This window comes from Motacilla alba, chromosome 6 (assembly GCF_015832195.1).
Source record: "Motacilla alba alba isolate MOTALB_02 chromosome 6, Motacilla_alba_V1.0_pri, whole genome shotgun sequence".
NCBI lineage: Eukaryota > Metazoa > Chordata > Aves > Passeriformes > Motacillidae > Motacilla > Motacilla alba.
Window position 1 is genome coordinate 13,624,278 of NC_052021.1, and position 26,810 is coordinate 13,651,087.

The window sequence follows — 26,810 nt, forward strand, 5'->3', positions numbered from 1 at the left end:
TCTCAAGGAAACAACTATTTTTAGTTGGAATGAGTTGGAGGCAGAGGGCTTAACTGTGACAATGAAATGCCAGAGAAAGTCAAAATGACAAATACTGCTTTATTTGGGCTTTTCTCTAAAACAGCCTGATTTAGATTCTTTTTCACACTGGCTAATGTAGATTTCGTGGCAGAGAAAGTGAAGTTATAGACACAAATATTTGAACAAAAGGCAGTGCTGCAAGAGAATAACTGCTCATTCATTCAGATAGATGCATGTTAAAGGGACACTTTATCCTCTTTTGAGCCCTAAGTGCATTAACACCACTCCAGTAAGAATCACAGCAGCACATCTAACAGATGCCTGTGGGCTATATCAGAATTTTATTGACAGCCTCTATTTTACAACGGGGTTCTAACTTTGTATCTTGTGATAGCATTTCACATTAACTGTACATGCATACAACTTCAGCAACTGTACCCTGCCAATATACCAAGATTTTCTCAATATACAAATTTATCGTTATCTCATTTTGAGCACAGGCAACTGGTGCCACGAAGCTGCTTTACAGGAAAGGGATAGGAACCTGTCAAGAACAAGAGTGTCACCTCTTACGAGCAAGATAATGAGCAACAGATTTTTAAATGCACATTTTCACATCCATCTTGATTTCATTTTCAGTGACGTCAAAGACACAAGTCTGTGTTTCCAGACATATGCCGTTTCTTTTTCTTTGGCTGTGTGATGTGTAAGGTCACATGCTGGTGACCCAGAAACACCTTTCATTTCTACTCTTAATATTATTATTGTTATTTTCAGTAAATGATTCAAATGTTCAGTTCTTGGACCAAGACGATGATGATGATCCCGACACAGAACTGTATCTCACGCAGCCTTTTGCTTGTGGAACCGCGTTTGCTGTCAGCGTGCTGGACTCTCTCATGAGCGCAGTAAGCAAACAAATATTTTCCATTCCCTTCCATCAGACTTGCTGTGAAAGAGTGTGAAGGTGAAGAATCTTTTCCAAAGCTAGACAGGTGAAGATGCCTTTTTCTTAGGTGCCAAGAGAATTTTGGAACCTAAGCTAGGTTATTTTCTTAGTTGGACACGGAGACTATAACTGAGATATCTAGGACTTCCATGAGTCCAAAATTTTAGAAGGAAACAGTCTCATGTCAGGTTTTAAGGATCATGCTTTCAAAAAAAAAATTCCCTTCTGCCTAAAATCCAGACTCAAATTCAGTGTGTCAGTCCCTGTGCTCACCATTCTTGTCAGACAGCATCAAGCGTGTTTTGAGCTTTTAATTTCCTGTAGCTATGAGAAATGCTCTGAGTATGAGTGCTGGGGGACACTGATAGAACTCCATGAAAGACATTGTACACATCTCAAGAACTCTATTTGTGTGAAGAGAGGTTATCCTCTCTTTTTCATATGAATTTTCTTATTAATCAAAACTTCAGTGCATGCCAGAAACTACAGATGGTGGCCTTTGGTGATGTCTACATTGGGGCTTTTGTTTTGCAGCCATAGCACAGTTCTGAAGCAAACCCCTCGGTTATGCTCCTTTTCATCCTCCTCATATTGGCTAAGTTTCCAGACCAGTCTTGCTCTGTGTGAGCTACACTTCATTCAGAGGGACCTTAAACTCTGCTAGCTATAGCAAGGACATAGTCTTTTTAAAGTCTGAGCGTGGGCTTTCTGAGCTCACCATGGAATAAAGTTCCTTAGTGCTGGGAAAGGTCTGTTGTAGACCCCAAGTAACACTGTGTATGAGCAGATGGGTTTCTCTAAAGGAGCCAAGTCTGACCTTCACCTGAATTCAGAATGAAACTTTTTTTACTTTTAAGAAGAAATTGTAGTGGTCTTTATGGTTTATTATTTTATTTGTCTTTCATATTTAGGTACCTTTTTCCTGTAGTTTTCCCTGCTATATTTTCCATATGTTCCATCCACAGATAAATGAGTCTACACAGATAAATTTTTATTCTAATGCCCTAGGAGTTTTCAATAACCTCAGAAAATGTTTTTCTTGAAAGCTATTTACAATATTTAGTAGATGTGACAAATTCAGAAAACCTAAGCAAATACTCCTAAACTCTATACCTTCTCAAATTAAAATCTCTATCTATAAAATATTTAGCATATTCACATTATAAATGGGAATAATTTAACATAAAGGCTCCAAACATTACTTAGGGCTGTTTTTCTACTCCCAATATTATCTAAGTCAATGTCTCTGAATGTATTGTTCAGCAGGACACTTGAGAATCAAGAAAAAAGTAGGATTAATCCTTCTAGTTGCCACTGGCATTGCCACAGAATGAGAGTGAGATACTGTGGACATCATTGCTTCCTTGTGCAAAGTGTCTCAAGTAAATAGTAGTTATGCAATGAAAAATAGGTACAGCATGCCTGTTCAGAAATTTTAATGTTTTTAGTTACTGGTAACCTTTATTAGCTGTTAGTTTTGGACAACATGCCCCTCTGTTTTGCAGTTCCATTCTATAAAAGTCCTTTTTCTAAACATTTTCACATCTAAATAGTCATATTATGTGTCAGGGACAATGCAGTCTGAAGCCAGAGAAATGTGATAACAAGAGTAGAAAATTCTCTACTTAAAAAAACCCAAAACTAATCAAGAAGAAAGGCAAGGATTCGGTCAGTTAGAATTACTCACTATCCTGTCTTTTCTTTCACCAGTTTTCTGATTAGTGGCAGTGTTATTTTCTCTTTATTCCTCAAAGGCCCAGCAAGGAGTTGGAAAAGTAGAAATCTTCCTGACCATTCAGAAAGTGTAAAATATGTGAGATGTTTTCCCTTTACTATCCATATTCTCATGGGAAAGGTGTGTTATCCTTTTACTTCTTCTCCAAGGAAAAAGAGTGTTTCTCACACAAACTAATCTGTTTTCACTATATTATTTCTTATCTTTATTTTCTTTTTTTCCTAAAGTACACTAACTTTTAGCAAACAGCTTCTATTTAATGTGTCTAACTTCATAGTTTCCAGTATGGGAAACTGAACTGCAAATCCTAGCTAAATTGTGAGAACTGTAGTAATGCTTTCATCCTCTTAATTGCACAGGAATTCTGTAAGAAGTATCTAACATGCACTCTGCTGTCTTTTGCCAGCTCACTTGGAGACAAGTATATAGTTCAATATTCTATCTACTTAGTGATTCAGTGGGTTTTACTGCTTATTTTTGATAGGAAAATTCCAGTTCATGATCTCTGTTGATATCCGTGTAATGAAAATTCCTTATATAGTGTACAATGCAAATGTTCATGAACTGCTCCTTTAAGAATGAATCTCTTCCCACAGTAGTGGGGTTTTGTAGTAAAACTAAAGTCAAATAATAGCCATGCATACAGTATTATTTCTGACCTGTGGGTCATTTGAAACATGCATGGTAGATGTATGTATAGGGAAAAAAATGACAACATATATTCAAATTAATTTGCTTAAGTATTCTGTTATTTTAAAATAATGATAATAATTCTACAATATTAATCATTATTTTTATAGTTTTATAATATTGAGCTAGTGCATTAAACCCAACTCATGAATCACAGATTAGACAATGTGGTAAGTCTAATTCAAGTCTGAGTGCTGGAGATCTTTATGTTCTGCTAGTTTAGCATTATTTCCTATAAGATGACAGTACTGGACATTTTAAGTATGAAATTTGCTGTTATTTCCTTATTTCAAAGGTAAAAGGCTTAATGTAGTTAAGTTTTCAAAGTGCCATGTACTGGTCATCTGCACACAGTTTGGCTTTGCAGTAAAGGCAATATTCTCCACAAGCCCAGGATTCACAGTGCAGTAGCTCAAACAGCATTGCTCAGAGGACAGTAACCAGCTCAAACCCTGCACTGTGTTTTTGATGAGTTGATAGCAGTGATCTCACCAGGTTTGGTTCAGGAGCTTTACTGCGCTCTGTGGGCAGGCTCTGGGCTTGGTTCATGTTTTAACTGCAGCAGTGGCTATTGTTAAAATGCTCCAGCTAATCATTACTATGTCTTTGAAGAGACATCTACTGCCATCAGGTCCTTAAATGATATATTAATATTTATTTTGTCGTAGCATATGCAAACCCAGGGAAATAATACACATTGTCTGTCAGTGTCAAGGCAATACCACTTCTGGAAAGCAGAGCATGCCTTCAAGACCAAGTGAAATGTAACTAAAAAGTGTGGGATTGGAAGCGTCTTTTAGATTATTTAACTGGTTTTTAAAAACGCTATCTTCAGCTGTAGACAAGTTATATGACATAGGATAGTCAAAGGAGCAAATATTTGAGCAGAAGGGCTTCTTTCTGGGTCTTGTTGAGATAGTTATTCCATAAAATCCTGTACATGCAAGGAAACCAGTTTTCAACACACAGTACCTTCAAAGGTTTGAGCAGTTGGCCTGAGAGCCAAAGCTTCCCTGCTACTCCTTTTGGCACTGAAGACACGGGAAATGCAGCAGTTCTGGCAGGCTGCTGTCCCTCCCACACCTGCCACTGCAACACACCCAAGGTGCTGTTGGAGACAAGGATCTCCAGCGCCAGATGATATCACTTAGCATTCGCTGCCCTGGAATTCATTTGCTTGTGCTAGAACTTCAGGTCTTGACTGTGTTCTGTATTACCAAATCCTACTTCTTCTTCATATAAGCAGAAGGACAGAATGGAAGAAAATTATTAAAACAGTTAAAAATAACTTTTCATTATGTCCTATACTCAAGAATTCTCCCCAAGGGATCCTCACAGTCTTATTTATACAGAAAAGAAACTGTTCTAATCTTTGATGTGAACACAAGACTATTTTTGATGCAATTCTGTTCAGAGAATTAGTAAGCAGCATCTTAAATTGTAACTTAAAGTGTCCCAAACATCTTTAAAGTTTGGACAATGGTTTAAGAATTAATAGATTTTCAAATGGTGAAATGCTGTTATTTATTGTCTTCTGTTTATTCTGTCTCAAAGACCCTTTTGTTACTGGTATGAATTACTAATGTAATCTCAGTCATTCTTCAAGTTTGGATTTATATTATTCCTCCAGCTCAATGAGAAAAGCAAGTAAAAATATTTGTTTGAAAGTGAGGTTAAAAACCACACGTGGTGGAGGAGGAGGAGTCTTCTTAAAAGAAATTCATTTAAAAACCCACTAGCAAACACAAAAAAGGCAGATATAACTTGAAAAATGGCAATTTTAGTGTAATTATAAATGAAAGGCAAAGTGCTATTAAAGTTAAAGCAATATTATTAAAAGATGTGCTAATTTTCAGTTAAATTTTCTGTAGAAGACCAATTAGTTTAAAAGACATGACAGTATTAACTGCAAAACATAAGCACTCTGGTAATTATACTTTAAAAAATGATTGAACAAATGGGAAAGCATCCTTGAAAGATTTGAAAGAGCTGCACTACAATTCCGAAGCAAGGGCTAGGTGGCACTGCTAGCTCAGATATCTGTGTCACGATTTCCTTGCTATTTACCCAGTTTCAGTGTCTATGATGCATTTCTTTTTTTCTGTGTTTAGAATACACCTATTTCATCCTCTCATTCCAGATGCTGATTAAAGTGGTATCACACACATATCCAATGTGGGGTTTGGTTAACGACAATAGCAAAAAAGTATTTCTTCAGTTTTGATTTTACACTCAACAAAAGAGATTCTTTTCCATCACTGGAAAGTGCCATGTTACTTTAAGTACAACAGCACCTTTCCAAAGACATTCTGTAGATCAGTTTCTTATAAGTACTGGCATATTCAGGCCATGTACCCTCCCACAGAGCAAGTAGAAGATCACTCTCAAATTAATTTCAGTGTATTATTATTCCAAAGGAAATGGATATCAACTACTTCAGCTTTTCAGTGTTCCCCTAGTTCCAAACTGGCAAGATGTAATGAGGGGTCTGATTTTTGTAACAATCAAAAGCATGGACAGACAGCTTTTTCTTGAGTAGTGCTAAATACTTTAGTACAGAAGGAAGTAATCCTATTTAGCAGAAGGTGAGAAGTTACAGCTTCCTATTCACCCATCTTTCCTTGCTTATGGTTGGACATTTTCTGATCAGATGCAATGCTGCAGCAGTTTGTCCTGAAACTTGGAATCTTTTCTCCCAAAGAAAACAAAAACAAACAAAAACAAACCCAAGAAATATCTTTTGGCTGCACTCATTCATCTGATTGAGTGGTGTCATCCACATCAGTCATGGTGTGAAACCCAAATTAAGCCATTGTTCCACAATAAACGCTGCTTCCTTTGCTAATAAGGGTCTTAGCTTTGCCTTAGAAGTATAGCACAGTGGAAAGAGTTGCCAAAGAGGGTGACTCTAATTTCATCTCGGGGACATCAAGGAAGAAGTAATTGAAAAATAAACAATCATGCCTGAATGTCTTCTCTCTCTCACAGTGGCAATTCCTATTAAACATCATGTAATCGCTCCAGACTTACATTCCTGCAAGGGGTCACATTGATTTTTCTATAAGTTAAGAGAGGTTTGAGTATTACACTTGAATTGTTACCCAGTGCATCCAATGTGTAAGGGCTGATTTGAGATTAGCTGTTGTTTTAGACTAGCTGAATCTTCATGAACCTCTGCTTATGTCAGACTACTCCTTACAGTATGCTTTGTAGCTCAAATATGTAGTGCCTTACCCAGGTTAACTTAAATAATTGGAGTTGATGAGATGCAAGTATTTGCTTTAGGACATGTATAACAGTAAGAATATGATCCTCTCATTTTAATTTAGTCAACAGGTGAATGGCATGTATGCCTATGTAAATAAGCAGAGAAGCTTGAAGTTAGGAAACTTCAATGTAAATTGAAAAACATTGCTGCGTAGAACTCATTTTCTTCTGTTTTATCTGTCATCTCCAGCAAACAATGAAACTGAAGTTTCATTACACAAAGAAAGAATATCAAAGCAACATGGATAGGAAGCCAGTTCTGCTTTTTGATCTCAGGATAAAATATTTCAACCTCTACCTCAGTTTACCCATGTATTAAATACAGTTACATTATATGGATAGAGCAATGAATTTCATTGAAAACTATTATTTTAAAAGTCTTATCTTTAGACAACAAGCACTGTTGGAGAATTCACTATTCATTTTTACTCGGTTGGATTACAGACATTTGTTCTGAGTCCTAAATTCAACAAAATCCAGAAATCCCGTAATGTCAATCCTGTGTACTCTACAGTGAGCTCATTTTTTCCTTTTATGTTCCTTGCACTTTCAAAGCTTCTGAAAACTCAGACATTGGTGACATTATAAGTGACAGTCTTTCCTTTTTTTTGTTCAACATTTTTTTTTGCCCTGTACAATACATTGCAGATGTTTAACTGAGTATGTCTGAACTATACCAGTACACTTTTAAGTGAACTTGAAAGTCATTCATCTGGATTTAAATTAATATTTTAAATACCCATTGTTTGCCTGACAGACCAGCAATGCTACAGATGCTGGCAAAATGTCAGTGTGGAGTAAATCTTCCCTAATAAACCACACTTACCCTATACCCTAGAGTTTTTTAAAAGGACCACCAGGATCCCAAACTCATCATACATTTATCTGGAATGAACTCAAGATGTTTAATTGATACATGCTTATGTCTGAACACTGTCAAGTCTCGTAATAAGATGTTTAGTACAATACATCGGTTAGACTGCTAGAGTCCAGCCACAGTAATAAGTAATGACATTTGCAGCACAAAGGCAGCTCCCCAACGAATTGGTGACAAGAGTAAAAAGGCAATCTAGCCTGTGTAAGCTTTAAATGTGGTCTGAATTTTACAATTACATGTCCTAAAGCCCATTATTAGACATGAGGGCGATGAGAAGGAAAGCAGTCATTGCATCACTACTAACACCAATTATAGGAAACATAAATCATTCAAATTTTTGTACTTTAATAAAAATCAGCCTGAATTGGTGTTTAAAAGGAAGGATCTAGTATAGGAGCCTAATGGGATAGAAGAAAATAGAGTAATTGGAGGCTGCTGTCTTTTCACTTTCTATATAAAATTATTTGAAGAGACAGCCAAGAACTTTAAACAGCAGAAACCCGGAAAAGTTGTAATTTGGATGTCTTCAGTTGTGACTTTAATGGTGTTTGCTTAAAGAGCTTTCTTTTATCTCTGCAGACATACTTCAATGACAATATCCTCACACTGATACGGACATTGGTAACAGGAGGAGCCACACCAGAGCTGGAAGCACTGATTGCTGAGGAAAATGCATTGAGAGGAGGTTACAGCACGCCCCAGACACTTGCAAACAGGGACAGGTGTCGAGTTGCTCAGTTGGCTTTGTATGATGGGCCATTTGCAGACCTAGGGGTAAGATCATGAGGGAAATGCAGGACCAAGGCTGGTCTGTGCTCTATTAGATTTCTCTCAGACTGAGTGAAAAATCCATCTCAATAAGCATATAATTTCTATTATTGAATTTAATAGAGCTTTTGGATTGTTTGAAAATTTATAGCACAGAGTGCCAGGTTTGCTCTTTACCTTTTTGAGAAGCTGTATGACTGCCCAGGATCCTTGCCTGCATCTTTCATACAGAAAATCCTGTGGCTCTTCTTCATTGTCAACTAAAGAGATGGATGAGCTGATTTGGATGATATAACCATTATAGCAATAATTAATTCTAAATTTATTCAATATTTATAGATATACCTTTTTTGGGTGTTGATAAGCTTAATCAGTGTTTTCGCAGAGCTTCCAGTTCTTGAAATCTGCTTATTAGCTTGAACACAAAGGTTTGTAAGGTTTGGTTTCTGTTGGTTTTGGATTAACTAAAATTCTTCTGAAATCCTAATTTTCTGGTAATTTGACTGCACTGTTCTAAGGGTGAAGTCAAAAAACAAGCAAAAAAAGTTTAAAATCCCAAACCAAATAAACAATCTTTTTAAAATAGTGCATTATATAAAAAAAAAATATCTAGAAATGTTTGCTGGACCACATTTTGAAATCTTGAGATAATCCCAAAGCACCCACTCTGCTTTGACGATGATGCAGGATTTGATGTTTCTTAAATTAACCCTGTGTTCACCAGCTCTGTCCAAAAGGAACAGAATGACCTTCACAGAAATGACAGGGAATCCCACTTTAAGGATTAGGACAAGAGTGCACAAATAGAAGCCTACAGCCTTTCAGTTGATGTAGCAGTCCAGTTGTAGCTGAGACTAGCAGCACATCAAAACACTCTGGCATGCAGCTTAACATTTCCACAAATAAAATAAGCAACACCAATCTTTTGAATGCTGTTTAACCAGAGCCTCAATTGCTCTACATCTGTGAAGGCAGAATGCATTAACACTCATGATTACTTAAGAATCACTATTTTAGATATACAAATGAGCAAATCTAAACTTATTTTTTGCTAATCATACATTTAGTCATCATTTTACAGCAGCAGATATTTTATTATCCTTTTAAACCCATTGAACTCTAATTCTGTTGTGCTGCTCATGAGTTTTTTTTTCCTCTGGATGACAGTATGACTGCTGCCAAGAAAGGGTCAAAGATACTAACAATTTTAATACCACAGTTAATGTAATTTGTAGAACATGCATTGTCTAGTACAAAAATTTAGATTTCCAGCTTAAAGCAAATCACTCACTATTTCTAATTTGCCATTATTTTATAGACCAAGGCTCTCCAAAATAACAATCATCACTTTACATAGTTACTTATTTGAAATAAAAGATTTAGATTATTCATTTGCTTTGGTAAAAGGCTCTCATTTGAGACAAACAACAGACTGTATATACATTTATGTCCCTTTTTTATCAGTTCATACTACATGACCTATTCCCTGACATTGTGTTAACAGAGCAAAGAAAGGAAAAAATGTGCTTTTTTTTTTTTTTTTAATCTCCTCTCTTTCCTCTAGGATGGAGGTTGTTACGGAGATCTGTTTTGTAAAGCACTGAAAACATACAATATGCTTTGCTTTGGAATTTATCGATTAAGGGATGCACATCTAAGTACTCCCAGCCAATGCACTAAACGGTGAGTCTGGTCTTTTAGAACATCTCTGCTTCACTGCTCTTCAGTCTTCTCAGCGAGGAAAAGCCCAGTGCCTGTCATAAATATAAAAAAGAGCTCGCTCCATTTTTGCATAACTTTTCCACAATCCTCTTTAAAAATTTCACCATGATTCTATCTGACTTTAAATCATAAGCTGGATATCACAGCATAAGTTGTCAGCTGATTTTATTCAAAATTTTTAATTGAAGTTTCAGAGTGTATCTTTAGCTTGTTTGCTCTATGATGATCCGCTGTTTGTCTGCAAGGAAAGGGGTTCCCTTATATCAATCAACTCTAAGTTGTGGGATAATAATTTAAATTACAGTAGCTGGTCTTTTTTTCTGAACGCTCAAATAATACTCCTGTGGGCTTGCCATCAGCACCATCTGTGTCTAAGCATAATTTCTTCCAGTAAATGGAAACCCTTCTCTTGGTAGACTACATTTTTACTTCAGTAGCACCAAGCCTGACCTTAGTGCTTTAAATAGAGCAGACACATTTCCATCTTTGCAAACTGAAGGCCATTTAGCAGCTTGCTTGAAATGTGTCTTAATTAACTGCTTCCTAGAAATACACACACAGACCCATACCAGAAGTATCACAAATCTACCATCTGTTACTGTTTCTTGCTCTACAGAAAGCATCATTATTGGGTGAACATGGCAATAAACAGCACTGCAGCCCACCAAAGCAGCTTCTTCTGTAAGAATTTGAATAAATTGGGTAGAAAAATTGAGTTGCAGTTTAGATTTACACTGTAGTTACTATACTTGGGAGTATTTGTTGGCTTAATAAGGGACTTCTGTCCCTGAAGCAGCTAAGCAGATTTCTTATGAGCATTGAATTAATTTGAAATTAAGTCATGAGCTTCATGTTCAATTTTTACTCATTTCTTGCTAGGACAGATTGCCTTGCTCAAGTCTGTTTTTCACATGCATGAAAAAATTTAGCAGCTGCTCTATAAGTCCTTCATACCCTGAAAGGCCATTAGGTGAAGGTGGGGATTCTTGAAATTGAGCAATTTTTTATTTCAGGCCTGGGATTTATACTAAGCAATGTTGGATTCTTGGATGCGCAGATTTCTCTTTATAAATGCTTTTTGAGGCCATGAATGTACATGTGGAGTGAATGAACAAAATTAACCTCACCATAAAATTATTGATGTCTTTTCCTTAACTTGTTTTAACTACAGTCACAATCCAAACCAATAATTATATCCCTTGTTCTACTGACTGTATTTAAATATTTAATAACTATGTAAATATGTATTTAAATGTGATATGTATTTAAATATGTATTTAAATAAGCTGCAAGTGAAATCCTCCTCTCTCTGCTTCTCAGCCATTCTTGTAAATACTGTTTGTGGTGGGTATGTTGCTGGTTTTTGTCAATATATAAATATATTTGCTAGAGTCGTTGCATTGTGGTGCAGCCAGAGAAAGGAGCATGATTTGTATGGTGGTTTCTCTGAAAAATCATTACGTGATTCACTTGAAGAACATCATTCTCAGGCATTTTGTCTGTCTGACAGAAAACATAAAAAAAGTGACAGCTGACTTAAAAAGGTCTTAAACCATAGCAGGAATTATCTGTGTACAAACAGAAATGCAAAAACTGGGCAAAGTGGTCCTGAGCTAACAACTCTAGAAGAAATTTTTTAGTATAAATCTAAACCTGTTTTCTTTTTCTTTCTTTTTTTCTGTCTTCCTTTCTTTCCAGTTATGTTATCACAAACCCACCATATGAATTTGAGCTTGTGCCGACGGACTTGATCTTCTGTTTGATGCAATTTGACCACAACGCTGGCCAGTCCCGAGCCAGCCTTTCTCATTCCTCCCATTCCTCCTACTCTTCCAGCAAGAAGAGCTCATCAGTTCACTCTATCCCATCAACAGCCAACCGACCGAACCGCACCAAGAGCAGAGATTCCCGGGACAAACAGAAGTATGTGCAGGAAGATAGACTTTGATATGTGTATCTACTCCCACTGTGTGTGAAACTTGCATTCACCACCCATTCTCCCCAGTTAATGTTTCCGGCAGTAATGTTCCCTGTTTTCCCATGGAGTTCTCCCTTTTTGTACACATATTTTGCATATGTATGACAGTGTGCATGTGATTGTCATTTTTATTTCACCACCATAAAACCCTTAAGCACAACAGCAACAAAGCAGACGGACCAAAAGTTATTTATGATGCTAGGGGAGAATAAAAAAAGAATTCCAAACCCATAGGCACACTGAAAACATAAATAACTCACTGCAGTTACTCTACATATCCAAAAATAGAGTATATTTAACATGAACACTTGCTCTTGATGTCAGAGTTACACAAAGAAAGTCATTTAGTGCAGAAGTGTTGATGTATGTTGCAGTAGGTTTTTTTTAATACTCATATTTACAGGAGCTCATACATTTATTTGAAGCTTATAAAACTCTCCTATTGAAAAAAAAACAAACAAAAATCATGCAAAAAAAAAATCCCTGCTGATTTTTCACTTCAAAGCTTATATTATATAGGGCTTACACTCCTTGTATAGATGATTGCTAGACATCTGCTTTATACCAAAGCAATATCAGGGACTTTTCTGCTTGTTTAAGAAGTTTCTCTAAAATACTAGTCTTTTGGAGGTGGTGTATTTTCCCTTTAACACTGAAATTGTCGGGGCATGAAGTTTTACAACTGAAATGGTTTAATTTAAGTTTAGAAAGAGTCTAATTGCATATTAAATTATTATTCTGTCTATTTATGTTGCCACATGAATAGCTATATTTTCTTTCACTTTTGACATTTGGGATAAAAAGCCATATGTATCATAAATATTGGATGTAAGTCATTAAAAACTGCCTTCTTGGGACTTTTATGTCTTTAAAAGGTGAATTAGTCACCTTATGTACAGAATAAATAATGTTCAGAAAAGAGCAAGCATTTTTCTATGCTTACATATCAGATCTCCAGGGACTTAGTTCCTTTCCCCAGATGGTAGTTTAACTTTTCCAAGTTAGTGTTCATATAAATCTTCCAACAGGAGTCCTAATATGTGAAGAACCTCCAGAAATCTTGCTGCATGTTCTACCTATTTTTTCAACAGGTGCATGCCAGTATGCAGGAATACAGGGAAGACAACTGAGTGCCTTTAAATCTCTCCCATTTGGGGAGAAAAGGTGCTGTGCCCCAGACTGTTAATGAGGAGAACAAGAGGGCTGGGTTGGAAATATTCACAGTGCTGAGGTGTCGTGTCCTGTGCACTTGCCAGAATTTAGTTCTTGCAAATTGTCACCAATGACACATGTAGCCAAAAAATGTTGTGGCAGGGAACTAAATAAAGTAGTGGAAAGGAACCTGCCCTAGACAGCTATAGGAATGATAGTTCAGGCTTGCTTTTACTTTTTTTTTTTTTTTCTTGGTTTAAACTTCAGAAGCCAATGTATATTTTGAAATATGCAGCTAGCTCTAGGTTTATGGAGGGTTTCCACGGGTAGGGAGGGCAGAAACACATACCCTCTTCCCTGGCTATCCAGCAAGAAAGCATGCAGACAGAAAAATATTTAGATTTGGAATGATTAGCGTTGTAACTGCCAACCCAATCAAGGTGCTTTTATGGTTAGTTTTGTCCTCTACCTTCCCCCTCCCCAAGCATGATAATTTTGAAGATTTGCTTGCTGTGTGAATTGACAATAAAGCCAAGCACTTTTACTGACAAAACCTGGAACCATGTAAGTGGGCTACAGAGAATACCACTGTGCTGTGCTGAGCATAATGATTGGAATGCAGTCTATGTGTGTTGAGTGTGCATTCAAACGCAGCTGTAAGTCCAATCAGTGAAATACATTGCAAATTATGGTTGCTCCACTACAAATGAGACTATTACAGTTGCTCTTCATCATGAAGAAAAATTCACGTGTTCCTTTTTGCAAAGAAAGTCATCATGTTTTGCCCTCAGAATATTTATTGCTACAAGGATGTGCCAGTTAAAGTGCTCAACCAGAAATATGACAGTTTAAAAGCATTGTAAAACTTACATAGCTTACTTCTTTTTCTAAAGTGCAACAAGGATGAATAGAATGGGCCAAGGTATGAAAATTAATGGTTCTGCATGACCTAGCAACTGCTGTGGGTTTCCCTCTATAACTTTGTCCTTGTGAAAACTTGTGAAATTAAAAAAAAATAGTTACAAACCTTATTCAGTTATTGGTTTGTTTGTTTGGTTGATTGTTTTGTTGGTTTTCTTTTGCCTTTTTTTTCCCACCAAACCAGAAGTAAAACTGGCTGCTGCTGCTGCTGCTGCTGTTTCTCAACCCTGTTTTGTTTTTTTATCCTCTCATCTGCTTGCCTTTCTAATTGCACGTGTCCTTTTGTAAGCACCCAGGTTCCTGCTCAATGAAGATGCCTGTCGTGGTGCAGACATTACTTTAATTTCCCATTCCTCATTCCAATTTCTTTCCTAGCTTCCCCTCCCTACTCTCTTATTCCCCATGTATGTACAAGAGCATCTTTTTATGTCGGCAGAATTGATTGAAGACAGTTGAGAGCAGTTACACATTTTGGAAGAATGTTAATGGCTTTGACACCAAAATGCTTTTCCATTAATGTTTTATCTGTTTTCCATTTAGCAGAGAAAGGAAGGGTGTTAATATGAAGCTGCTTGTCACCTGCTAAATAATGATTTTTATCCAAAAAAATAGTATTTGTATAACAGTGCAGCTCAAATAGAAAAAATACAGTGTACATTAGAGAAGTAGCTTGCCTACTTTGTGAACAGCAGCAGAAGAATATCTAATATGGTGCAAATCTGATTTCTTCAAATTACATTGAAGTCTACTCCACCTCTGTCCTCTATCCCGAAGTTAGAATTCTACAACTTTTGACTTTTAGTAGTATTGCATACAATTTCCACTGCTGACTATAGTCAGATTGATCAAATACTTTATTATAGTGATGAAGGTTTTCTGATATGGATACACAATGGAGGTTGATCATTATAAGTAGAGAAATACTTAAATCAACTTTATGTTGGTGTTTATATTGAAAAGTAAGAGGAAATCTCCTGTTCTATCCCAAGTCAGACAACCATAGTAGAATGGTTAGTTTTTTGAAAGTGAAGTATCACCAATGTCAGAAAGTGACGTTTTAGATTTTTAAATGAATGTCCTGCCATTTATATCAGTCCCAGCATGGCTTCAGCATTGGAAACCAAATTCTTAGTGAGCTTAAGTGTTGACACAGAACCATGCAGAACCTGCAGGTTCTTGGCATGGGTTCCTATTGACCTAAACAGAGAGAGTCAGGCATTTTCCAGTGAAATTCCCATTGTCAAAACTAAGAATATTGGTGGCTAAAAAAAAAAAAATCAAGAACAAGTCCAGAACATTATCTTGGTCACAAAACCTCAGTTGCCCTGGAGCAAAGTTCTTCATAGAAAAAAGAGTTTATTCTCTCTTTCCCTGCAAATTTCTTACTGCCTGCTACATGTAAAATATTCATCTGCCAAAGAAAGAATTGCTGAGCAGGTGGGTGGAGAAACTTTCAATACTTTTCTTTCTCATGCAGGAACAAATTACATGGAAGAATTTTCAGCTTAGTTATAAACAAGATGGTTACATGCAGGGAGGAGACACACAAACACATACATGCAAACTAATTTGAAACTGCAGGTGTCACAGAAGACAAAAAATGCATGTTTTAAACAGTTGAAAGGTAACCTGGGATTATGGTGAGAATAAAAATCTAGTAAAACCTTTGTGTTATGTTTGGGTAGTATTTTCTTTGCCTCTGCTTAGAAGAGAGGGTGTTTCACAGTGACATTTGCTCTAAGTTGCTACTCAGTCCAAAAATTAATGATAGAAATTTTAAAGGACCAGTACAATGAATCTGTTGGAGAGAATTGCTGCAATCTTATGCAAGTTGAAGAAAACTGTATTTTGATTTTTTAATTTTGATTATTTATATCCCTTTTTTATACTGCAGGGAAGAGTGTTACACAAAAACATTAGTTTTCATTTCTTTGTAATATGAGCACTAAGCCTTTTGAACCCTCATGGATGCACTGATGCTGATAGGCCATTACAAACATAGATGTTTGAGAGGAGAGTAAGTGTTTTCTGCCATCTAATACATTCAGTTACTAAGCTGTTCCAACATCTCTCAGGTGAATGCTGTCAAAAAGAAGCCTGTCAAATAGCGTAGGAAGATCAGGGACATTTTAGCATCTTCTAAAAAAATATGGTAAAAAACTATGCCTGTTGTCACTATAAGGTAGAAACATTTCTGGTAAGGATCAATATGCATATTCCAAAAGGAAGAGAAACAGACTCAATATGACAGAGAACTTAAAAATACTTGGTGAATATAGCAATATATAAAGACTTTAAAAAGGGGGTTTCTGAACTGATGTAAAGGAAAAAGTAAATATTAAAGATAAAAATCTGTGCTAAGACTCTGGAAGACATGCCAAAATCAGGCTGTAAGCATAGCATAAAAGACTGAAAAGTGTATAGGGGCTTCAAGAAGGACATTTAGTAACTGGGAGCAGAATATCATAGTGTCCAAGAGTAAAGATCAGGAGTGTTAGGCTAACATTTCAAAGGTAAGTAGAGAGGTCAATGAATTTGCACAGGAGATTCATTGTTATGTGGTCAAAGATAATTTTGACAGCATAGAGGAATAGGAAAGGTATAATGCTGGAGCTAAGCATTGCATGCTGGAGAATGATACTGCTTGGGTCAGGGTTTCAGCACTGGCAAAAAGAAATCTAAACAGCAAAAGACATTAGAATCTACTAGCTTCTGCATTTATTATTAATGTTTTGTGTGTATTACTTGCCAGGTAAAGGCAAAAAGCGACTGGGTGGTGTCTTTTTAAAGAACAGCTCCCTATTTAGGAATTCTATTGTAAATTTAACACATAAATAAAAAGCTTATTTGGAAAATTTTAGGGAAAGCAGGATATTTTTAAGTGCTTCACACTGATTGCTGAGAACCACAACGCAGTTCTGACTCTTAGCACTCAGGCAAGCCTCCCCTTACTTGGTACAACATTGAATTAACTTGTACCAAGTTCTGTTTGTAAGGAAAGTTTTTGCACCATGTGTTAAAAAAAACAAGGTAGCAATGAAAGTTCACAGTGCTTAACTTGCCTTAAAATCATTTTAAACACAAACCATTAGAAAACTGTTAGTTTGAAATTGTTTATGTGATCTCACAAGGCTTTTAAAACATGATAACCATCACACTTTACACCTCTCTGAAAGGTTAGTTTAATCGTAGATCACATAAAATTGGTTTCCACAAATGCATAATGGTTCATGTGTCACACTTGAACTAAATGGTTTTTTAAATGGAGCTGAAATTATTTTGATGTGTACACATTCCCAGACTTCTTTTTCCTACAACCTTTCTTAAACCAGCCCCCATCAGGAATCATTCCCTTAAAGTCTCATTAATAATTCAGATGTTCTGATTACTTTAAAAGATCTATGGAATTGAGGCTTTTTTTTTTTTTTTTAACTGCTTGACAAAAAGATAAATGAATGTAGAAAGAAACGGTAGGAGTCTGGCAAGCTGTAGATCATCTCTGAACAGATTGTAACTTTATCATTCTGTCAGGAAGAATAATTTAAAGCACTTAATCAGTTAGCTTCAGTGTGCAGGATGTAACATTATGAATTCCTATCGTCCAATCTGTTCAAATCAAAGGGAACTTAATTATAATAGGTGAGAGAGAGGGAGATGGGAGATTGAGCATCGTTCAGACTCGGGCACCTTTAAGGAGGCAGGGAATTATTTAGTCTGGTCACAAATGAGTAGGATATTTTTAAACACAAGGGAAAAGCATTTTGGAAAATTACAAGAAAAACAATACAGTAGTTCAGTTTCCCTTCAGGAATAAGCCATTAGTAAGTAATATACATCCTGGGTTTGATTTAAAAAAATAAAAAATGTGTAAGAATGGGTAGCAAAGGTTTTAATGGGCAGTGGGGGTTTGGCTTGTAAATTCTAAAAATCCATATAAAGTAGAAGTGGTTTATTCATGAAAGTGACTGAAAATTCCAGTAATTCTGGAGATTAAGCTACTTCTTGAGAGATTCTAACTCCAAAAGTCTTTGTTTATTTTTGTGCAGTTATGTCCAGGTATTTGTCCTCTATTTTTCTCAGCCTTTCAATTTATTTTCTCTCCTTTACCTCCTGAGCTTTTGTGATCAGTCCTTGGGTTTCAAGGATGAATTTTGCTTTGCTAGTTTTAAATAATTTATTTATTTAAAAAATGAGCATTCTTTCCTCTCCTGTGCTGATTCCAGATACTGCAGCATTTCAGTGGTTAGAAAAGTAGCAGTTTATATTATGTAAGTGAGGCACTAAAGCTACTGCAGCATTTTGTGTTCCCCATTGGAGTGAGAAGTAGTGCATACATGTAAGAGTAGCAGCTCTGGTGCAACACACTTTGAACCTTCCATGTAATAATAAAATGCCCAGAACCATAAGTGTCCACTGCTCTGCCTGCCCACCTCTGGAATCTGGGGAAGGAGGACAAGAATGGACACAGAACTCTGTTCACAAATGCTTATCAAGGCACAAGTGCACCTAAAGGCCATTAGCCACTCTCTAGATCAGGAGCTCCCTAGTCTAAGTATAAAGTTATTTTGTAAGGTTGCATGTCTGTCATTGAGATATTACAGCAGAAATTGCTCTCTAAATGGTTTCAGATTTTTTTTTTCTTTTGTGAATTTTAAGAAGCTTTTGTCCATACCTGCAATGGAGCAGTGCAACATGGTGGTTACAACGATAAACAGCTGGGAAAGGGCTGCAATGCTGCAGCCTCTCAGCATCCTCCCACATTGCTCCCAGCCCACCTTAAAGCCGCACCATAAAAATTCCTCGTGTGTTCATGGAAACAGGCATTGCTCATGGCTAGAAAAGAAAGAGCTTCTTCTCTAATTTTTGTTTAAGTCCTTACTTCCTTTGCGTTGCTGTCACCTATCATGACTGATCCATTCAGGATTAGCTGGAGCCCCTCCCACAGTCACCTGCAGTGTCTGGTGTGTTCCCCACCCCATTTTAAACCCCAGAGTTCAGTAGTGCCCCAGCACCTGTGTTTCAGAGTAGGGATATAATGCCCATCCTGTGCAGCAAGGCTGCTGTCTGGCAGCAAGCCAACTGCAGAAAGTTCTTTATGTTCTCCTGCATGATTTTCTGGGCCAGCAGTAGCCACCACCCCAAGGCTGAAATGGTTCAGAGAAGTCTCTGACTCTTTAGGTGCTCCTCTGTGTGAAGACTCACATGCTCTTTTCTGTATTACCCTTATCCCAGCTGCTCTCCTTGGCTTCTTAGTTTAGACTTTGATTTGTATCTTTTTTTTTTTTTTTTTTCAATAAATGAATCAGCTGAGCATGGGCACAAGAAAAGAGCTCTCTTACATCCAACAAGCAAACTAGCATATTGGCAGTTTTCTTTAGCTTCTATTACCAAATCTGCAAGCGTCATCCTCCTTTCATAACAGTATTTTCAGAGGTATTAATCTAATTCATTGTACTGCTAGTAATTGGTCAAAGTCACCTTCTATTGATCTCTGTTTTCTATAAACTTTACTGACTGCTCCCTTTTTCTTTTTCTTTTTTTTTTTTTTTGGATGTTTCTCTGTATGTTTCTGTGCTTCACTAATTAACACTTTCATTTTTCCCTCCTTATTCTGTCTCTACCTGTTTTGCTCCTTAGCAGAAAAGAAATGGTTTACAGATGAGCCGGATAATGCCTATCCCAGAAACATTCAAATCAAGCCCATGAGCACTCACATGGCCAATCAGATCAATCAATATAAATCGACAAGCAGCTTGATACCACCAATACGGGAAGTTGAAGATGAATGTTGACTCCTTCGAAGCCAGAACTATTTTTATAAAGCCTGACAAACTTCATGAATGGTGATGTGACATTTATTCCTCTTACTTGCTGAACCACTGATGGAGAAGTTAAGAAGGGCACGCTTAATGGGAAAATAAAGTAGACAGATCTTTGTTTGTCTGCCTTTAATATTGCTTCCACGTATTTTGGAAACTATTTCATTTATAAATGAACATAATCAAAACTAGTCATGTATAGCCTCTAGCATTTTAAATTATTTTTATTTATTAGAAAAAATATATTTTTCTTTTTTTTTCATTGTTAAGTATTTTCCCTGAAAAAAATGGCATATGTGGCCAGACTCCTAAGAATTAAAAAAACCCCAACAAACCCTCAGTCTTTGGCTTAAAGGAGAATGATGGTCACAGTTATGAGGATATGTAATTAAGGGAGACAAATGATATATTTACAAAAAGGGAAAAAAAGGTCCAACTTGTATTTTAGTAAATCAAAAAAAACCCCAAAAAAACCTAAGAAAAAAAACCTACACTTCACCAAAATGTTTCTTTATCGGAAGATGTGTATTTTGTTCAGCATTGACACCAGCTCTTAATAAATTGAACTTATTTATTTTCAGAGTTGAAAGTCATATTTTTTTACATGTAACATTCTTCAGAAATATTCTTTGTTTTATTAACATATACAGATCATCTTGACTGCCAGTTGTGTGAAGGTGCAGTAACCCCCCCCCGCTGTGCCCTGCCCCTTCTCACGGTGGCACCCACAGACACCCAGCACCCTGGGAGCATGCTGTGACACAGGCACTGGGAATGTCACCACCCCAGCAAGGGCCATGGACTTAAGGGGCACTTGCTAGAAATGGAAAATCTGGCAATTGCACTTCACTTCCCATTAGCCATCAGCACCTGCTAATTTCAGAAAGGCAAGCTTGGTAATTCTTCTTCTTTTGCCATTATTACAGTGATTTAATCCAGAGTGCATAAAACAGTGCATGGAAGCATCGGTTATAAACCATCTACTCTACCACATTTTGTTACTTCCTTCCTTCAGAAGTGCTGATGGCCTTTCATTGGTCTGAGATGGTACAAATTCTTCCTGATATGTACAGAGATTTAGCTCCAGATCCTTGCACTTTGGTAAAAGTTCATACCCTGGTAAGGGCACACTGAATCTCCTTTTGGTTAATTCAGATGAGGATAAAAACTGGTTTAGCTTCAGCTCTACAAGCTCACAACATGCTGTCCTCAGTTAATTCTTACAATAAGCAACATCTTATTTTAGCAGTTGTTTTTCTGGTTGCTTTTTTTCCCCTTTTATTTACTTTTATTTTGCTGGGACACCACACAAAAAAGTACAGTAATAACCAAATAAAAATAATAAAAGTGATGAATGTATTTATTATGATAACATGCAAAAGGCCTTTGATGGGTGCCTTTTGTGTCAGCAGTTTCACAAAGTTGCCAACAAGCTTTATAGCCATCAGACAAAAATGTGATGTTTCATATCTGTGCTGCAGTATCCACCCACCCAAGCATTTATCTTTTAAATGATTTAGTTACTCTCTCTATCTCAAATAAGCAACATCTGACACAATTGTGTGGAAACAAAAAAAAAAGAAAAAAAGAAAAAGGAAAGGCTGTGATAGTAGGGAAACAAAGACCAAAACCACAAAACCAGAATCATCAGGAAAAGCAGATTTTCATTGTGCAGGTTAACTTTAGGCTTTGTAATTTTGCAGAATTGTTAAACACTACAATTAAACATACCGTGGTATTTTTATCATTAGAGAAATATCAGTGAATCAAACAAATACAAAGCAGATGATGAATTTATTGTGAAAACAATGATGTCCACTATGTAATCCAACATTTAAGCCAAACTATCTCAGCTTTAATGTTTGTCCACTGGCTGCAGTACAAGTATAACCATACTAACACCTAATAGGCTTTATTCTGGAGTGACTTCTTGGACTGTGACTATTTTGTTGTAACATTTTGTAGAATAGCTACTTAAAGACAATAATGAGAATTGTTAATACAGTATCTGTAAAATTGGATTGTTTAAAATATTTCACTCTCCTACAGAGTAACAAAACAATACAAGCAGTCTTTCATTATTACTTAGATGCATGTTTAATGCATTTCACAGTCCCCAAAAGAGAAGATAATTCCAGTGAGTTCCTCCGACATATGCTGCTCCAGCTAGTGACACGTTATAATTTACATCCAGTCTCTGCATTGGGTCATGTTAAGCCTTTTCTTTGAAGTCAGTGCTCCTTTTTCATTTATGAACTGCATTCATTTTACAACCAGAATGAAAAAAGCTGGTCCTGAGTACGGGAGAATTGTAGAAATTTGTGTTCAACCTCACCAAATACATATGAATTTTAATTTCTTTTTCCTGAGAAGACTGGTGTTTACTATAGGGGCATAAAACATTATATCTTATACCTTATCATATACAGTGCCACTTCTGAGTGTCCTTTCTTCAGAAGTGAACATTCACTGGGTAAAACATACTAATGAATCAAATACAGCACCCCTACATTGCCAAGGTTTGTGTTTCTCTGTCCAGTTTCAGTCACTACCCAAAATTCCATGCTATTGTTTATAAATAAAGGACAAGACCTCAGACACTCATGAGCTCTTCTGGCACAGAGAGCTCCTTATGCAATGATTGATAGAACAACACCCATAGAGAGCAAACAAGACAGAGAGAAACAGGTGGAGTTATGGGTCTACATTTCCCATATACAGAAAAGCTAAAATCAGTGATATTTTCTTACTCCTATTTTTGATAATCAGAGATGCAGGACTGATGTCTGGAAATTAGATGGAGGAACAGACAGAAAACCAGTTGGAATCTTCAATATTCAGCCATTAAAAATTACAATAAGGCCAGCACCAATAAATAGATATATGAAGTTACATCAAAGCTGGGAAAAGGCTGGAAAAGGGACCTAAGTGACAGCTGACAGACCACATGATGACTGATATAGAAATAAGTTCTTGGTCTTTATCAATAACATTTACCCCTGTCTCAGAAGGCATGGATTTAAAAAAAAAAAAAAAAAAAAGAGTGGGGTGAGGAGGATTTCTAGATTTTTGGGGTTTTTTTCTGGTTTTTAGGTTTTTTGCATTAATCTCATGCACTACTGACACAGGCTACAGAATGTTTTTTGGTAACTCGTGTGTTGGATAAATAGTGTGTCTGTGTGTGTGTTTGCATATGTCCATACATGCACACACACCTATATATGTGGGTCCACACATGCACACACATGTGTACATGGGTACAGGCACACACTATGTACAGGGTTGTGCATGTATTTGATAGAGTCATCACAAGAAGGTGTCATCACTTTTATTTTCCATGAGCTGGGGTGAAGAAAGGCACAAAAAGGAAGAAAACATGACTTGCAGGGCAGCACATGGAAGAATTTTTTCTGCTATTTCTACCTGGTTTGACTGAAACCCAACCATCCTGGTTAGTTTTATGAGAGATGCACTGACATTATGCTGCAGAGCCTTCGTTCAGTGCTGCAGCTGGGCTGTGCTCCTGGCCCTCCTCACACCCCTGCTCTTGTCTGCTCCCACACTGCCAGGAAGTCTGCTGGCTCTCTCTGTTTCATGGCTATTGTTTTAATTTGCCCCCTGAAGCCTATGAGCACTAAGATGAAAGGATTAAACTGTCCTCTGATAGATTTGGTGGCAAGTGCTAAGCACAGCAAAAGTTAAGGTATGAAGTAAGGAAGATATTCGTAGTCTAAATGCAAATTTTAACACCTCAATGTGATTGTGTAGTTCCTTCTGAAATAATCTGATGTGTTTTTTAATAGGGAAAAACAAGATGTAAACATTTCCTTATACATTTTAAAAGCATTCTAAAACTGTCACTGATATTTTAACAACTTGTGTTTCAATTAAGCATCAATGGCCCAACAGTAGGGAATACATGGGACAGAAAGTGCAAATCCCTTAATCTGGGCCAGGCATGGTCAACAGGATGTGAAAAGAACTAAATGGCCTCAGCCAAAGGCAGGAAAGGGCAAATGTAGTTTGCAAGGCAAGGTACAGGAGACACCGCAAAAGCATTTAGCCTTTTATTATACATTGTTGGGTGGTGGTAGATGAGGTTGGCTATTTTTGGCCTGCAAAGGAAGATTTTGCATTTTTTGAACTCTTCATGTAGTAGAAGGAGAAGGAGAAAGTAAAATAGTGTGTTCTCATTCAGGTTTTGCTGGAGGCGTGTGTGTCTAAATTACAGCTAACAACTACTGCAATAATTGGCTGCATAAACTGGAGAATAAACATACATGACAAAAAAAAAAAGCAATAATTTACAAATGGTTAATAATTTGTGTTTTCACTGCTTGGCCACTCACCTGCCAATCCATAAAAATGTTAACAACTGCCCTGGACTAGCTGACTTACATGGGCACAAACTGAAACACAGAGCAGGTGCTTAAATGGTTTTAAGAAGTGGATTCCTAAGGGCTCCTGGATCCCAATGTATTTGAAATGAACACATATTGAGGTCAATGTGTGTGTGTGTGTATGTGTGTGTGCGTGCTTTGTTTTTACAGCTGTTACCATTGTGAATTTCTTCAGCACCAAAAGAAGTGTGTGTCTCACCTTTCATTTCTAGTTTTGAATGTGATTAAACAAAATAACCAAGTGTGTGAAAGGCGATGAACAGGACAAAGTGAAAACACAAATCTGTTCCCAGTATTACAGTGGATTAGCCTGGGAATATCTGTCAAAGTCAATGGCAAATACATAAAAAGTTCAGAGGAAAGGAGAACTCTTTATAATCCTTCTGTTTTTTTCCTTTCTGTGCCATCTGAACCATCGAAATCCCTAACATACAAACAAGCACCTTTTTAATTTTTTTTTTAATTCTAAAGGTTCTTGACTAATCACAGGCTTAAGGGAAATATTTTTATTTAAAGGCACTATATATGCACACCAGGTCTCCTAATATTCCATTTATAGTATTTTCATGCTGAGCAATAGTAGTGGGTGTGGGTAACAGCCCCATCTGAAATTATGAAAGGAATGTAGTATCTCTTCTGCTGTAGTCACTGCCCAGGATGGTATGCGGGCCTTTAGTATTGATAAGTCTGTGCCAGCATTTATCAGAGCTATATTTCTGTCAGTAATGTATCTCTTCTGCCCAGGTTCTCCCTACTCCAGAGTACACAGCCATGTCGAGGCTGGGCAGCCTCTGAGCAGCAGTCTGTATGACCAGGTGAATTCCACTGGAGCCAATAGTGAGGACTGCTCCTCTGAGGGACCTGCTCTGCACAGTGGTGTGTTACTGCTAAATGCCAAAAGCAGAAGGGGTAGGGAAAATGAAGAAAATATAAAACATAAGGAATTTCTTTTATTACTTTGGGTCTAATTTAGAGCAATATCTAACTTAGGAAGCTAAACAGCTGCATTAATAAGAGCCTTTATGATGTTGAGACAAGGGTTCTCACTGCTTCAGTCAATGCATTTTAGAGGAGATCTCTATAAAGTAAAAAAAGCAAACAACCCAGAACACAGCATATAGGCAGTTGAATAAATGTAATAAAACCCATAGATTTTTCAGAAACAAAAAATGTGGCATATGAGCATTTTGTTGACTGGACAATAACTAGTAGGAACCAAATAAAATTGTCAGCAGAAATTATCTCAAGCAGTTAAAAAAATTCTGCTTCTGCCATGGTCCCATAGCTTGGGACACACATGCTTAGCCAATGCAAATACTCTAATCTCTGGCAAGAAAAAAAGAAAAAAAAGAAAAAAAAAGGAAAAAAAATACTTTAACTTTCACATTTCTGTAGAGTTCAAAACTGATGAAACCACTTTCTTCCTTTGGAAAAAACACACACACGCAAATACATATATACAATATCTTCTGATTGTTTCACATGTCTACATTAGTTATAGTTTGGAAGTGGAGATGGTGAGGGGGTACACTGAGAACCAGCTAGCATCTTAACTTAAAAGTTCATCAAGAAAAAGGAGTACGACTTCATCACTTTACTTTTAACATCATGGGTTGGTGAGAGAGAACAAATGCTGGTGCTCAGAAATGATCTACCTGACTTTGTCACATGTAATATCCAGTGAAAAATATATCGTCCTGTAAAAAGGGTTTGTACATAACTTGTACATGGTTTCATTTTGTATTTTTCTCAGATTAAAATTTATGTATTTGTGTTCTAAAAGAAGGATATATTGCTGTGTTTTCTTTTTTCTCTTCTAGAAAAGTAACTTGTATCACCAAGTCATAAATATTACCACATTCATGAAACCAATGCTATCAATACTTTGACTGAAGACTAACCCAACAGACTTTCTCTCTTGCTTACACTCCAGAATCATACTCCTTGCTAATAATAATTAATATCAGCTGCAATGGAGGATGCTGTGGGTACTAAAAATGAGTAATTCTGCGCTAGCAACAAATGGCACCCTAACACCAGCTGTGTTGTTGAATACAGATAAAGTCTGGTATAATTTAGCTACTTTACATGGTTGAACAGACATTTCATATCACTTTTAGATCTGATAGGTCAAGTTAAGATGGATTGATAATTTTGCTAAACAGCCCAAGATTTTCTACTTTGTCATGATGAGCGCATTTAAAAATTATCTGTAAGTTTTGAACTATGTTTCCATTGCAGGGAGTAAGGTATCATCCTGCATGCAACGGTATCGGTATAGGCTTAAGAAAAGAGTCTCCTTTTGGAATCTGTAAGGTTGTGTGCATGTACCAAATGCATGCTGGCATTCCGCTAAAAAATAACCTTGCCATTAAGGTTGACACCATTAATCTCCTAAAAAAAGCAAAACCCCCCCGCCAAAAAAAAACAAACAAACAAACAACCCAACAATCTAAAACAAAGAAAAAAAACACTCCCCAAAGAAAAAAAATTAGTCTCTTTTCAGTCCTT

At 36.7% G+C, this 26,810-nt stretch overlaps 1 protein-coding gene across 50 annotated transcripts in view; it reads left to right on the forward strand.

Moving 5' to 3' along the window:
• The window catches only part of KCNMA1 (potassium calcium-activated channel subfamily M alpha 1), a 424,339-nt gene extending 398,258 nt beyond the window's left edge, over window positions 1–26,081 (forward strand). For 12 of the 50 annotated variants that reach the window (XM_038141591.1, XM_038141590.1, XM_038141595.1 and 9 more), the window contains 6 exons: window positions 799–929; window positions 8,119–8,313; window positions 9,872–9,990; window positions 11,728–11,952; window positions 14,053–14,081; window positions 19,718–26,081. In XM_038141591.1, coding sequence (XP_037997519.1) covers window positions 799–929; window positions 8,119–8,313; window positions 9,872–9,990; window positions 11,728–11,952; window positions 14,053–14,081; window positions 19,718–19,872 — 854 coding nt within the window. In that variant the 3' untranslated portion in view covers window positions 19,873–26,081. Of the gene's footprint in view, window positions 1–798; window positions 930–8,118; window positions 8,314–9,871; window positions 9,991–11,727; window positions 14,082–19,717 lie in introns of those variants that run through there. The other 38 variants (XM_038141608.1, XM_038141627.1, XM_038141610.1 and 35 more) reach the window with 15 other exon arrangements.
• The last annotated feature ends 729 nt before the right edge of the window (window positions 26,082–26,810 follow it).